The sequence below is a fragment of the Procambarus clarkii genome, chromosome 11 (assembly GCF_040958095.1).
Source record: "Procambarus clarkii isolate CNS0578487 chromosome 11, FALCON_Pclarkii_2.0, whole genome shotgun sequence".
NCBI classification, from domain to species: Eukaryota; Metazoa; Arthropoda; class Malacostraca; order Decapoda; family Cambaridae; genus Procambarus; species Procambarus clarkii.
The window spans coordinates 49157386-49172860 of NC_091160.1; the positions used below are offsets into that span (position 1 = coordinate 49157386).

Genomic DNA, 15475 nt, shown 5'->3' on the forward strand with positions numbered 1-15475 from the left:
CTGGACCTGTTCAGTTTGGGAGTTCCAGATGTCACTTTTATTTAGGTTATGTAATTGTTTATTTACTGTAATTAAGCAGGTGGCATTGTACTTATATATTTTGCAAGTAACTATTATATGTAATTTGCATTCTTATGTGTTTTGAGCACAAGTGATTGTTCAATTAGTTTTAAATATTAAAAAGTTTTTAGTTTCCATCCCTCACCCTGGATGAGGCAGAGGAGGAGAGGATTATGGGTAGCGACAGAGCGAGAGCTCAGTAGCTTCAAGGGACTCGAAGGAATAACGTGGGGGAGATAAGTCTGTTTACTTGTTGTTGTGCCATATTTTATTATATTATATTAGGTGAAAGACAATACTTTTGGTTTGTTGTAATAGTTAACTTGACCATCTGTGTTTTTATATTATACTGTCTTGAATATATATATTATAAGTTATATGTATAATTCTTCAGTCCTAAGGGAGAAATACTTTAAGTCTTAGCCTGTTATCATTCATGGGGTTACACTGGTGACCCGCTTTAGAGAGCAGCAGTGGTATCCCTAGACGTAATTAAAGCTTGGCTGCTGTAGGGTCATGAGCCGTAACGAACGATAGGTAACAAAGAGTTATGGGGGCCTGTCCGGGAGATATTGTTCCCACTTAAACTTAACTGTGCTAATCTAACCTTGCCTTCCTAGGTACCAGTGTGTCAAGTGTCTGTGTGTTTCTTAAGAACTATTCCATGTGCCAAGCAAGCCTTCCTGTATGTCAAGTAACAACGTTTCACGATTTTGAGGTAAGTCATCCTATATATTTTGTTTGTGCAGTGAGGCCAAGCGAATTTTCAGTGTGGTGACAATTTTACAGTGAAGTGTAGTGCAGTGCCATTGTTTTAATTACTGTTGTGAATCAAGTGCCAAGTGTTAGTAACGATGGAGGAGAAAGTTGTATCGTTGTTGGCTCACCCAGACTTTGAAGGGATTCAGAGCCTAAAAAAGACTGAGTTAATACAAATGGCAAATCAGTTGGATTTGACCGCCAACAATAGAATGGTTAAAGCCCAAATTGTGAAAGTCATTGTGACGCATTTAGTTGAGAATGGAGAGTTAGAAGAAGAAATTCTAGAGGAGTTAAGAGAGGAGTCGAGTGATCAGATGACGTTAAAGCGTCTTGAGTTAGAAGCTCGTCAATTAGAGCTTAAAGCTCAAAAGGAACAGAAACTATTAGAGATTGAAGCTCAAAAGCAAAAGCAAATATTAGAGGCTGAAGCTCAGCAGAGGGAGCTTGAGACTAGGCGTTTAGAAATTGCGGCACAGTTGCAACTAGAAGCCACAAAAAAGCAACAATTAGAGATTCAACAACAAATGGCTGACACTAACTTCAGGCTTGAAACACAGCGTATGGCAGCTGGGCATGGAAATACTAGTAATGTTTCAACAAATAGTGATAATAATCCCATCAGGATGAATAAGTATATAGAGTTACCCAAGTTTAATGAGGAGGATCCTGAGGTTTCCTTTGCACATTTTTATAAAATTGCCATCAGTATGAACTGGCCAAGGGATCAATGGGTAGCCATTATGCAGTCTCAATTTAAGGGGCGTAGTCAGGAGGTTTTTACATCCCTACCTGACGCTCATAGCTTTGATTACGAATTTGTAAAGAAAAGCATCTTAAATGCGTATCAATTAAATCCAGAGGCACACAGGCAAAAGTTTCGGAACCTAAGGAGGGTAAGCGATCAGACAATAGCAGATTTTACTCGTCAGAAGACAAATTTTTGTAACAGATGGTTAAAGTTACTTTCAGTAACTGAGTTTGATGCTCTAAAGAATCTTCTTATAATGGAAGAAGTATTGTCATGTCTCCCAGACAAGTTGTCTACTTTTATGGCAGAACAAAAGAATGTAACACACATTTATGAGCTGTCAAAGCTCGCGGATGAGCATGAGTTGTTGACTAAGGCCCAGTTTACGGCCACTTCACCTAAGTCAAGTCGTAGAGTAAATTATAATGCTCACCGAACTCCTTATCAGAATCCATCCAGTCCTAGTGCTCCAGTTACTCCCATGAGCTCTTCTCTTACAAAACCTAATCCTGCTACTTCATTGTCAGGAATGTCAAATAATAATAAGGTTATTTCTAAACCTACAGTTGGTTCTACCAGTGTGTCCACTGTAAGGTCCTGTTCCCATTGTAAAAGAAAAGGCCATGGAATTAATTCCTGTTTTATATTGCACCCTGAGTTACGACCAACTGGTCTCATTTATTGCAGAGGTGTGCAAAATAAACTTACTAATAAACATGTAACTGTAAACCCCAATTGGGTGAAACAGTATTCACCATATATGTCTTCAGGTGAAGTTTTGTGTATTAATGGGAAGTAGAAGCCAGTGGTTATTCTTCGTGATACAGGTGCTTCCCAAACAATAATTTCATCCAGTATTCTTTCTGATGTTGAAAAGAGAGAGACAGGAAAGTTTGTTGTTCTTCAGAGTGTTGCAGGATGTAAAACTGTACCTCTAATAGACATTAATTTCAGATCCACCATTACACCAAGTTTATGCACTGTGGGTGTTAGTACACAGTTGCCCATCCCAGGTGTGGATGTTATATTGGGTAATGATGTGGCCATAAATCATGTTGTGGGTGAGAATGATCCCCGTTTGTGTAAACAGCCAGTTGCAGACCATGTTTATTCTGCCTGTGCTGAAGTTAGTTCTATGAATGAACAACCTGTTGTAGAAGATGGTTTTGTCCATTCTACCTGTGCTGATGTCAGTACTATTATAAATCCAGTTGTCAGTTCTAATGTTGTTACTCAAACATTTGTTCCAGTAACCAGTACCCCTTCAGTGGAGAAGTGAGATGTGGTTGTTCCAGATTCCTGTGTGGCCGATTTAGTTGTTGAGAGTAAGCCTGATACTATGACTCTGCTTTATTCCAATAAATTGGAAAAGGATGTCCATGAACCATTGTCTTGCCCGCTCACTACGAACGTTGTGCCAGGAGTTGAGAGAAACCTAAAAGCCACGACTCTATTGTATTCCAGCCAAGTGAATGGTTTAGGACAAAATGTCGGGTTGGCAGAAGTATTCCCGCTCACTCCAAGTTTAGAATCAGTTGTCGAGAGTAAGTCCGTTGTAGAGGCCCCCCCTCACCCTAGTCAAGGTGATAGTATAGGGGAGGAGGTCAAACTACCTGTTACTTGCCCGCTCGCTTCAGATTCCCTTAATTTATGTGCATTGAGTAGAACTGACCCTAAGATTTCAGAGAGAAGCAAGAAGACAGTCTGTACTGTACATCCAGTTTTGGAGAGTGTGGGAAAGCAGCCAGAGGATCAGCTTCTGTTGAGTAGATGGAGACCCATTGAGCCTCCCTCTTCAGTTGTCTGTGAGGATGTGACCCAGCTTGGTAGTGATATTATTGATTGTGAGTAGACAGTACTCCAAGCAGCTCCAGAAGTCATGGGAGGAAATTTTGGTAAAATCATTAAGAGTGGTAAAGTAGCATTTGGATCTAAGTTGCGGAATTGTGATTCTTATTCTATGTGGAGTAAGTATTTCTCATTGTGTACATTGAGTCAGAGTGTGTGTAGGATGTTGAAATCTACTTTTATTCTGCAGGAGCCATTTTCTTGTGAAGTAATGGACTGTGGGACGTCTTTGTCAAGCCTTGTGGTTGAGCAGAGAGAGTTTACTCAAGTAGGTTATGCAACCAGTAGTTCTGAGGAAGTGGTGAGTTATACTAGAGCAGTGTCTCTATATTCAGATCTAGTTAATTTTAATGCACAAGTGATAAAAGTGTATGTTCCACTCAAGTGTGGTGTTGACTTTCAGAGTCATATTGGAGTTGACTTTCAGAGTCATATTGTGGGTGAAGGATTAAATCATACTGGGGAGCAGATGTTTGAGGCTCCAGGTGTGTATTTCAAGTTGGGGGATAAGGTTATCCTACCTAGTGTTAATCATTGTGAAGGGTTTCAGATTGTCCTTGGGCGTTTCTCAGGTAATCTGCTGTGCATCTTCAAGATGTTAAGACCCTTAAACCTCTTGGGTGATTGGTTGTCATCAGACGTAAATCACTTGGGAAGTGATGGTGAGGGTTGTCAAGTTTTTGGCATGTTTTATTTAGTCTTTTGGCAGACTAGACGGTTGATGAAAGTGTGTGTTGTGTTCAAGTTCACCATCAGAGGGTGTGAACTTGTCTTCGGAGTTCTGATTGAGATATGGTGCCTAGGCATATGCCTGTTTTCTTTCACTGATCGTTATGACAGAGTTATGAGGAAATTGATTTCTGTGTTCCTTATGGATCATCTGAGTCAGTTCGATCAGGTAGTCTTTGCACTTATCTTGGGTTGTATTTTTTGGCTTGAAGGTCAACGGTTTGCTAAGTTGTTGTGTTGCGTTCTGGAAGGTTCTATGAATGGGAAAGCTTTATACATAATTGTGAGGTTTAATGCTAATTTCTCTAATTTTAGTATCCATTGGGCGAGAGTATGTGTTCCACAGAGGATCAAGAGTGATGAGAAGCAGATGTCCTTGTCAGAGCATACCCAGGAGAAGTCCCAAATCTACTCAACATCCAGTCAGCTTCAATTAAGCACTTTAGCTCCAGAAAAAGGGAGTAATGGGAAATGGAGTCTGTCTTGGAAAACTTCACCATGTGGAAAAGGGATCACATGGAAATATGGGACTGATCTTAGAGAAAGAGTAAAAACAAATGAAAAGCTAAATTGCCGTGATAACTGTGTGAAAGCAGCTACCTTTATTGACAATTCTATTCATGCTACTAATGATACTGTTGTTGATAGGAGTGTGAAATATGATCTGAAACAAAGTGAAATAAATGAGATAGTACCTTGGAGAGATAAATTTGCATACTCCAGTGACACATATGTAAAACATAGTCATAAAACTGAAATTTCTGAGTTTCCTGTAAGACTATATTTGGAGTGTTTTCATTTTTGTCCAGAAATGTGTTCTTATTACTTTTACATGTTTGGTGTAATTAATACCATAAATCTCAAGTGTCATACATTTTACTTTGAAAAAATGCCATTGATCTTCAATCTATTGCATTTTTTTTTCTTGGAGGTGGAAGTATTACGTACTCCTAGCTGAATACGTATATAAATTTAAAATAAACTTTTGTTCCATTTCATCATATATGTACACACATTATATTTTTGTAAATTATCGTGTGGTGTGGCAGCGTCAGTGGAGACAGGAGCGCGGTTGCTTTTCACATGTCTAATACCTGTTAGATTCGGGAAGTTAGAATTGCTGGACCTGTTCAGTTTGGGAGTTCCAGATGTCACTTTTATTTAGTTTATGTAATTGTTTATTTACTGTAATTAAGCAGGTGGCATTGTACTTATATATTTTGCAAGTAACTATTATATGTAATTTGCATTCTTATGTGTTTTGAGCACAAGTGGTTGTTCAATTAGTTTTAAATATTAAAAAGTCTTTAGTTTCCATCCCTCACCCTGGATGAGGCAGAGGAGGAGAGGATTATGGGTAGCGACAGAGCGAGAGCTCAGTAGCTTCAAGGGACTCGAAGGAATAACATGGGGGAGATAAGTCTGTTTACTTGTTGTTGTGCCATATTTTATTATATTATATTAGGTGAAAGACAATACTTTTGGTTTGTTGTAATAGTTAACTTGACCATCTGTGTTTTTATATTATACTGTCTTGAATATATATATTATAAGTTATATGTATAATTCTTCAGTCCTAAGGGAGAAATACTTTAAGTCTTAGCCTGTTATCATTCATGGGGTTATACTGGTGACCCGCTTTAGAGAGCAACAGTGGTATCCCTAGACGTAACTAAAGCTTGGCTGCTGTAGGGTCACGAGCCGTAACGAACGATAGGTAACACCCCCACCCCCGCCTGCCTTTCGAGCTTGAACAGCAGTCTCATGTGCGGTACTGTATCAAAGGCTTTTTGGCAGTCCAGAAATATGCAGTCTGCCCAACCATCTCTGTCTTGTCTTATCCTTGTTACTTTATCATAGAATTCCAGAAGGTTTGTTAGGCACGATTTCCCTGTCCAGAACCAATGTTGATGTTTGTTCACAAACCTAATGTTCTCCAGGTGTGCAACCAGTCGTAGCCTAATTATTCTTTCCAGTATTTTACAGGGGATGCTTGTCAGTGATACAGGTCTATAGTTAAGTGCCTCCTCCCTATCACCTTTCTTGAAGATCGGCACGACATTTGCCTTCTTCCAGCAACTGGGAAATTCTCTCGACATAAGTGACTCATTAAAGATCATTGCCAGAGGCACGCTAAGGGCCTGCGCTGCTTCTTTTAGTATCCACGGTGATACTTTGTCTGGTCCAACTGCTTTAGTTGCATCTAGAGTTGTCAACTGTTTCATTACCTCCTCTGCTGTCACCTCTATATCTGATAGTCTTTCATCTAGGGTAACCCCTTCCAACAATGGGAGCTGCTCAGGCTCGGTAGTGAACACTCCATGGAAACTGGCATTCAGTGCCTCGCAGATTTCCTTGTCACTTTCAATATATGCCCCCTCTGTCTTCCTTAGTCTTGTCACTTGGTCGTTCACCGACATTATTTCTTCTTATATGACTGTGTAGTATCTTAGATTGTTTTTTTTCGCTTTGATTGCAATGCCGTTCTCATAGTCCCTTTCCGATGTTCGTCTTATGTTAATGTAATCGGTCCTAGCTCTGTTGCATCTGATCCTGTTGTCCTCTGTCCTTTGTATTCTGTACTTCCTCCACTCCCGCCTGCTGGCCATTTTTGCTTCCTGACACTGTCTATTAAACCATGGGTTATTATATTCCTTCTTATTTTTTCCCTTTTCTGTTGGTATAAATCTCTCTTCGGCCTCCTGGCATTTCTGTATGACTAGGTCCATCATATCTTGGACTGTTTTTCCTCTAATTTCTTCCTCCTAATGCACTTCACCCAGATAGTCCCTTATCCTCTTATAGTCCCCTTTCCTGTAGTCAGCTCTCCTTTCCCAGATCTCTTGTCCCATGGTCATAAGTTTGAATTCCATCATGTAGTTAAAGACTAGGACACAATGGTCACTGGCCCCTAGAGGTATTTCATGCTATAAATTCTCGATATCTTCTACGTTCTGGGTGAAAATCAGGTCTAATAGGCTCGGTGCAACTCCTCCACTTTCCCTTGTGTCTTCCTTCACGTGTTTTGTTAGGAAATTCCTGTCTATAACATCTACTAATTTTGCTCCCCACGTTTCGTCCCCTCCATGGGGATTCCTTGATTCCCAATTTATCTCTCCATGATTTAGGTCCCCCATGATCAGCAGCTTCGCTCTCATTCTGTGGGCTAGTGTTGCTGCCTTCGGCAGTTCATCTATACATGCCTTGTTGTTGTCATCATACTCCTGCCTGGATCTTCTACTGTTTGGAGGGGGATTGTAGATTACCAAGATCACAATCTTCCTCCCATCTACTGTCAGAGTTCCATGTATGAAGCTTGTGCACTCATTGGTAACCCGATTTCCCAGGTCTTCAAACTTCCATTTCCGCTTTATTAGGGGTGTCACTCTCCCTCCCTGTCTCTGTGTCCTCTCTTTTCGTATCACCTGGTACCCTTCAGGAAAGATTGCATCTGAGATCATGTCATTAATTTTAGTTTCCACAATTGCAACTATGTCAGGATCTGCTTCACTCACTCTTTTTTTTATCTCTTCTGCTTTATTAGATACCCCAGCAGCATTGGTGTACCAAACCTTGAGATTCTTCATGGAAACTCTTGTACCAGAGTTCTCCCTTTCTCTGGGGGTCTGGGGGGTGTCTTGGGGGTGACTGGGGGCAGGGGGGATCTGGGGGGTGACTGGGGACGGGGAGGATCCGGGGGATGTCCGGGGGGATCCGGGGGGGGGGTCTGGGGGGTGTATGGGTGGTGAAAGAGGTCAGGAGGGGAGCTTGGGGGGCTAATGGGGGCTGGGCTTCTAGGAAGGTAGGTAGGAGGGTCTGGGGTAGGGCCTGGGTAGGTAGGTCTGGAGTAGGAAGGGCATACTGGGTCTGAAGATTAGGGAGGGTCTGATAGGCATAGAGGGGTTGGGAGATAGCGTAAGGTTGGGAGTCAGATAGAGGTTGAGAGGTTGGGAGGGGGAAGGATAGAGGGGGTGGGGGGAACCTCTCATCCCCCTCGCAAGAGTGGGGGTCACATGGAAGGAGAGGGGATGAGGAGGGGTGAGGGCTGGGTAGGGCTTGGGGGGTTGAGGGGATGAGGGCTGGGTGAGTTCTTGGGGTTAAGGGGATGAGGGCTGGGTGGGTTTTGGGGGTTGAAGGGATGAGGACTGGACGGGTTTTGGGGGTTGAGGTGATGAGTGGGTCCTTGGAATGTGGGATGAATTTGACTGCAGTGGGGTCAGAGGGGTCAAGGGAGGTGTTGGGGAGATAAGCAGGGCCTGGGAGGGCTGATTTGGGGAGGGAGTGACCTGAGAAGCAGGTATGAGCTGGTTAGCATGGGGTGGATTAGCACTGGGGTGTGTAGCTATGCTCAAATGGGAAGAGTTGTATTGTTGTTTGCTTGCTCTGTGGGCTATCTGCTCCTCCTTCGCCATGAATTTGTCAATATATTCGTTGTAGTAATTTTCGCTACCTCTGAGTAAGTGTTTGTGATGCAGTATGTAATCCACTGCCTCTTCGTTAGGGAACTGTAACAGGACAGGTCGTTTCCTGTTACAGTTGTATGGCGGAATGCGGCGGTGGACTTGCACCTCATTCCCTGCCATCTGGGCTCTCATGTCTCTCAAGATCCCCTGTAGCTCCAAATCCTCAATCTCCATCCTTTCCTGCCTCGATGATGCCCTGGCTTCAAGCAATCCATGGATTATGATTGTCCTCTTTCTCAGTTCAAGGTCATGCTGGTGGCCCCCTCCCTGGCTGACCCCCACCCCTCCCACTCCCGCTACTCCACCTACTACTACTCCCCATTTCCCTGTCAAGCTTCCCTTATTCCTGCCAAATTCATTAGTAAGCCTAGATCTTTCTCCTTGCCACTCTACCCTGCTCTTCCTGATTTCCTCTTGAATATAATCCATAAACTCTTGTTTGAGTCTTTGAACCTCGTCCTGTATCTTATTAAAGACTTCACTTTTAATCCCCTGGATTAGATCATCTATCCAAACATCCCTCTTCTCTACAAATTTCCCAATCATCTTCTCCACAAACCTATCTTCTTCTTCAATCATAATACTGCTGGACCTAGACGCCCTTCCTGACCTAGTCATTGCTATAATGCAACCTTACCCACACTATTGTTGTCAGTGCCGGTATTGTTGTCAGTGTTGTTATAATTATCAGTGTTGTATTGTTGTTAGTGTTGGTATTGTTATAAGTATTTATATTGTTGACAGTGTTGTTGTAAACAGCGTTGGTACTTTTGTCAGTGTTGGTATTCTTGAAAGTATTTTTATTGACAGTGCTGGTATCGTTGAAAGTGTTGGTATCGTTGAAAGTGTTGGTATTGTTGACAGTGTTGGTATTGTTGACAGTGTTGGTATCGTTGAAAGTGTTGGTATCGTTGAAAGTGTTGGTATTGTTGACAGTGTTGGTATCGTTGACAGTGTTGGTATCGTTGAAAGTGTTGTTATTTTTTACAGTGTTGGTATTGTTGACAGTGTTGGTATCGTTGAAAGTGTTGGTATCGTTGAAAGTGTTGGTATTGTTGACAGTGTTGGTATTGTTGACAGTGTTGGAATTGTTGACAGTGTTGGTATTGTTGACAGTGTTGGTATCGTTGAAAGTGTTGGTATTGTTGACAATGTTGGTATTGTTGACAGTGTTGGAATTGTTGACAGTGTTGGTATTGTTGACAGTGTTGGTATTATTGACAGTGTTGATGTTAGTGAGAGTATTAGTATTGTTGACAGTGTTGGTATTGTTAACAGTGTTGGTATTGTTGACAGTGTTGGTATTGTTGACAGTGTTGGAATTGTTGACAGTGTTGGTATTTTTGACAGTGTTGATGTTAGTGACAGTATTAGTATTGTTGACAGTGTTGGTATTGTTGACAGTGTTGGTATCGTTGAAAGTGTTGGTATTGTTGACAATGTTGGTATTGTTGACAGTGTTGGAATTGTTGACAGTGTTGGTATTGTTGACAGTGTTGGTATTATTGACAGTGTTGATGTTAGTGACAGTATTAGTATTGTTGACAGTGTTGGTATTGATGACAGTGTTGGTATTGTTGATAGTGTTGGTATCGTTGAAAGTGTTGGTATCATTGAAAGTGTTGGTATTGTTGACAGTGTTGGTATCGTTGACAGTGTTGTTATTTTTTACAGTGTTGGTATTGTTGACAGTGTTGGTATCGTTGAAAGTGTTGTTATATTTTACAGTGTTGGTATTGTTGACAGTTTTGGTATCGTTGAAAGTGTTGGTATGGTTGAAAGTGTTGGTATTGTTGACAGTGTTGGTATTGTTGACAGTGTTGGAATTGTTGACAGTGTTGGTATTGTTGAAAGTGTTGGTATCGTTGAAAGTGTTGGTATTGTTGACAGTGTTGGTATTGTTGACAGTGTTGGTATCGTTGAAAGTGTTGGTATCGTTGAAAGTGTTGGTATTGTTGACAGTGTTGGTATCGTTGACAGTGTTGGTATCGTTGAAAGTGTTGTTATTTTTTACAGTGTTGGTATTGTTGACAGTGTTGGTATCGTTGAAAGTGTTGGTATCGTTGAAAGTGTTGGTATTGTTGACAGTGTTGGTATTGTTGACAGTGTTGGAATTGTTGACAGTGTTGGTATTGTTGACAGTGTTGGTATCGTTGAAAGTGTTGGTATTGTTGACAATGTTGGTATTGTTGACAGTGTTGGAATTGTTGACAGTGTTGGTATTGTTGACAGTGTTGGTATTATTGACAGTGTTGATGTTAGTGAGAGTATTAGTATTGTTGACAGTGTTGGTATTGTTAACAGTGTTGGTATTGTTGACAGTGTTGGTATTGTTGACAGTGTTGGAATTGTTGACAGTGTTGGTATTTTTGACAGTGTTGATGTTAGTGACAGTATTAGTATTGTTGACAGTGTTGGTATTGTTGACAGTGTTGGTATCGTTGAAAGTGTTGGTATTGTTGACAATGTTGGTATTGTTGACAGTGTTGGAATTGTTGACAGTGTTGGTATTGTTGACAGTGTTGGTATTATTGACAGTGTTGATGTTAGTGACAGTATTAGTATTGTTGACAGTGTTGGTATTGATGACAGTGTTGGTATTGTTGATAGTGTTGGTATCGTTGAAAGTGTTGGTATCATTGAAAGTGTTGGTATTGTTGACAGTGTTGGTATCGTTGACAGTGTTGTTATTTTTTACAGTGTTGGTATTGTTGACAGTGTTGGTATCGTTGAAAGTGTTGTTATATTTTACAGTGTTGGTATTGTTGACAGTTTTGGTATCGTTGAAAGTGTTGGTATGGTTGAAAGTGTTGGTATTGTTGACAGTGTTGGTATTGTTGACAGTGTTGGAATTGTTGACAGTGTTGGTATTGTTGGCAGTGTTGGTATCGTTGAAAGTGTTGGTATTGTTGACAGTGTTGGTATTGTTGACAGTGTTGGAATTGTTGAGAGTGTTGGTATTGTTGACAGTGTTGGTATTATTAACAGTGTTGATGTTAGTGAGAGTATTAGTATTGTTGACAGTTGTCGGGAAACCGACACACACAAACACACATATAACACAGTCTCCCTTAGTCTGTAATCCCTTCAGGATGGAAAATGGGAGACTCCGTGACGTCATCGACTCCGTGACGTCATGGATGTCATCGATATTTACATTATGAAACATTGTCAATAGACTAGTTTAGTATTTAGAAGTAACAAAAAAGTAATCAATAAGACTGAATATAATTATTAACACCGTATTGTAGCTAGGTTCCCTTGTTAATGTAAAATTACTTTGAGTGACGAACCAGTGTTGAGGGCGTCGGCTCCTCTGGGAGAGGCTCCCGCATCATAACAACAACAGAGCAGCTACCACGCTGTATTTTTGGTTCTAGAGCTGGTGTAAACAACTAGACACCCCATTTACGTGTCAACACCAGCAACACAACCTAACAACCATCGCAACAACGACTGTATCCAGCTTATCAAGTATTTTTTGTATCTGAATTATAATGTGCACATTTATTCATTTATAAAAATAAGTCGGTCATAATGTATGAACAACCCAAACCACATGTACATGTACCCCATTTTACAACCCTCACAGTTCATGCCATACCTGTAATTGATGTGTTTAGGGAACTTTGATTAATTCCTTGCATCCCATACAGGTAAATTGTGAGAGGAGCAGCAAGCTGTGCAGACAGTTGGTTCATACACATTACTATATGGTTGCCAAGCTTTGTCCTTCCCACAAGCCGCCATTATGTGGCACCAGGACGCACAGGGCCACACCCAATCTGAGGCTACACCTACAAGCCTTACCAGGCCCACACTACTGGCACAGCTAAGCCATTAATACTAGTATTAGTAGTCATAATTAGTAATTATTACTAGTAGATTAGACCATCATAGTGGTATATTATTATACTTAAAAGGTAAACAATTGGTAGTTTAAGAAGGAGCCATAACAAAGTGGTTTAGGCTACCAATTGTCCCTCCCAATAGTGTGTAAGAAGATTTCAGGCAGTTTACTAGTATATACAGTCCACTCAATTAATTCTTACTTACTAAGAAAAATAAATAAGACATAACTTTATTTTATTAAAGTCAATTTGAAAAAGAGAGATTAACTGCCTGGAGTTTTCCCACATTATTTGGTCCTTTGAACCTAGATATTATACATACATATAGTGCAATATTACCTACACACATTATAGCAGGAAGACACTGCTATATTTTTTGCATTTTTTCTAGCCTAACTTTTCAATCTCATAGCAAACAGAACTTACAACAAGAACTATTATTGTTCTGTCAGTACCAAAGGAACAATTGTGTTTTTTTAATTTCATTACAAGAGGTTGATAAGAGGCTACTTTACTTAAAAGTTACTTATAATTTTTTTTTGTAATTATTGCATTATTACTGCCATTACTGTAACATCTACTGCATGCCACATTATTAACAACTAATTCTTGCACAAGGGTAGAACATTTTAGGCTGGTGTTGTACAGCAACCTAGTGTAATTTATTGTGCTAACCTGGTGTAAGGGTAAGAATTTTACACTTGTCTAGAGTTGAACACATATTACAACCTAGCAAGTACATATTTTTATGCAGTATTTAAGACAACCCGAGTTGTGTTGTCAATATGATATCAATATAACTATAAGTATAATTTAACTATAATCATTTCACCTTTGAGTGTTAACCTGTGTCTCTGTACCAACCAAGAGTGATAATGAAGGGCTAACTTGCGAATTCCAGCATTGATACAGGTCTACCACTCAAATTATAGTGTGTATGATTATACAGTGTATATTTAAATAAATGATAAGTAGCTCTAGTTCGGAAACTAGTGGCTTTACTAATACAAGTGCCATAAATAGTCCTGACACTAGTCTACACGACTAACAAGTACTTCCAAGATGTCTACTGTCAAAAATGTCCAAATAACCCTCACAGGATTGAGGGGACATTTATCACGGCAGATTAGCACATGTGAAGACATGAGTAGACAAACTCCAGTTAACTATGTAGCACTGGAAAACTATCTTAAGCTTACACGGAACAAGTATGACTGTGTGTTGCAACAAATGAAAGAATATCAAGATTTACTTCAAAATACCAGTGTTGATGGAGAAACAATGAAAGATGTATTACAAGAACATTCCGATTATGAAGATGCAATGTTTATAAAGTTACAACACTTTGATGATATCATACATGCCCATAAAGCCAATATAAATATTGTAACCACAACTTCCCAGAAACAGACAGCACCAGAAGTCAAATTGCCATCACTTAGTTTACCAACTTTTTCAGGAACAGAAGACGAGAGTTGGGACGGTTTCTGGAGCAAATTTGTCGATTCTGTGGATTCTAATGCTAATGTGCCAAAAACGACAAAGTTTACATACTTACAGAGTGTCTTGAAGGATGAAGCGTATCAGGTAGTCTGTAATCTGAATCACACAGATCATGATTATGACAATGCAGTGCAACTCCTGAAGTATAATTACGCTAAACCTGAAAGGACTATAAGAATTCTAACACAGAAACTGTTAGACATTAAACCTCCAAATAATACTGCAGTCTCACTCCAAGCCTTCAGATTGGAGCTTGAGTCCATGCTCAAGGCACTTAAAAATAAAGTGAACTTGGATGAGTCAGACTGGATAATACAAGTCCATATGACACGAAAATTACCCAGGGACATACTGGATAAGTTGTTTGTATTAGTAGGTAAGTCATCCTTGACTGTAAATGAGATTACAAAGGGTTTACAAACCATCATAGAACGAGAAAGAGTTAATCCAGAAGGAAAAACGACATCTAAACCTACGTCTGCTACTAATAGTAAACAACAGAGTACAAACAGTACTCCAAACAAAGCTAAAACATCTTCCCCCTCCACAAAGTGGAATCAGGGCAGTGTAGGAACATATGCAGTTGGTCCCTCCAAACCTACAGTTAACGCGTCACCCAAAACGGTGACTCCTCAAGATACTGTTAACGTCTGGAGACCATGTGTGTTTTGTGAGCAATCACATTCCATGTACAATTGCAGACGCTACCCTGATCGTGCAACATGCATAAAACGACTCAAGGAGTTACATAGATGTAGCAAGTGTATAAGGGAACATCATCCCGACAATTGCACAACTGCAATGCGCATCTGCAATAAGTGCCATAAGAGTCAACACCATACTGCACTTTGTGGGGACACAAGTATAAAGTCTCCCAAACCACAGGAGGAGGAAGGAGCTACAGCATCAGTACAGCTTTGTACTGTGTTACCTGACATAAGTGTCTTCTCGACAAGGTCTAATCATAAATCAGCTCTACCTACTGCACGATTGATCATTAGAAATGGAAAGAATAAAGCCACCGTACGTGGATTATTTGATCAAGGGTCCCAACTGACCTTTATATCCAAGGAGTTGGTAGATAAACTGAAACTTACACCTGTAGAGGAGACACGGATACACATAGCAGGATTCCTGACTAACTCAGGAGCCCGAGCTTACGGGTAGTACGGTAGTGGGTAGTACGACCCACAGTACGATTAGGAGGTTATGTACGAAAAGTACCAGCACTGGTAGTAGATAGATTCCCCACAGACCTGTATATAGAAGGTCTAGGAACAACAGCCAAATTCCTGGAAGAAAAGGGAATTCCTTTGGCTGATAACATTACATCGGACAACCTTTCCAATATTGGAATCCTTATGGGATCAGATGTCTACCATAAGTTTATCATAGGAAAGGAAGATTACCACGGTATGAACGTGTTACCATCTGCAGGTGGCTATTTACTAACAGGCCCAGTATTACGGCTAAAACAACCAGCACCTGTAGATCACCAACATGCCAACGCA

At 40.4% G+C, this 15475-nt stretch overlaps 1 protein-coding gene across 1 annotated transcript in view; it reads left to right on the plus strand.

The window, feature by feature from the left end:
• LOC138363731 (uro-adherence factor A-like) overlaps positions 1–11692 on the plus strand; it is a 38782-nt gene extending 27090 nt beyond the window's left edge. The window contains exon 5 of the mRNA XM_069323122.1: positions 9355–11692. Within this exon, the coding sequence (XP_069179223.1) occupies positions 9355–11692 (2338 nt within the window). The remainder of the gene's footprint in view (positions 1–9354) is intronic.
• Positions 11693–15475: the final 3783 nt, after the last annotated feature.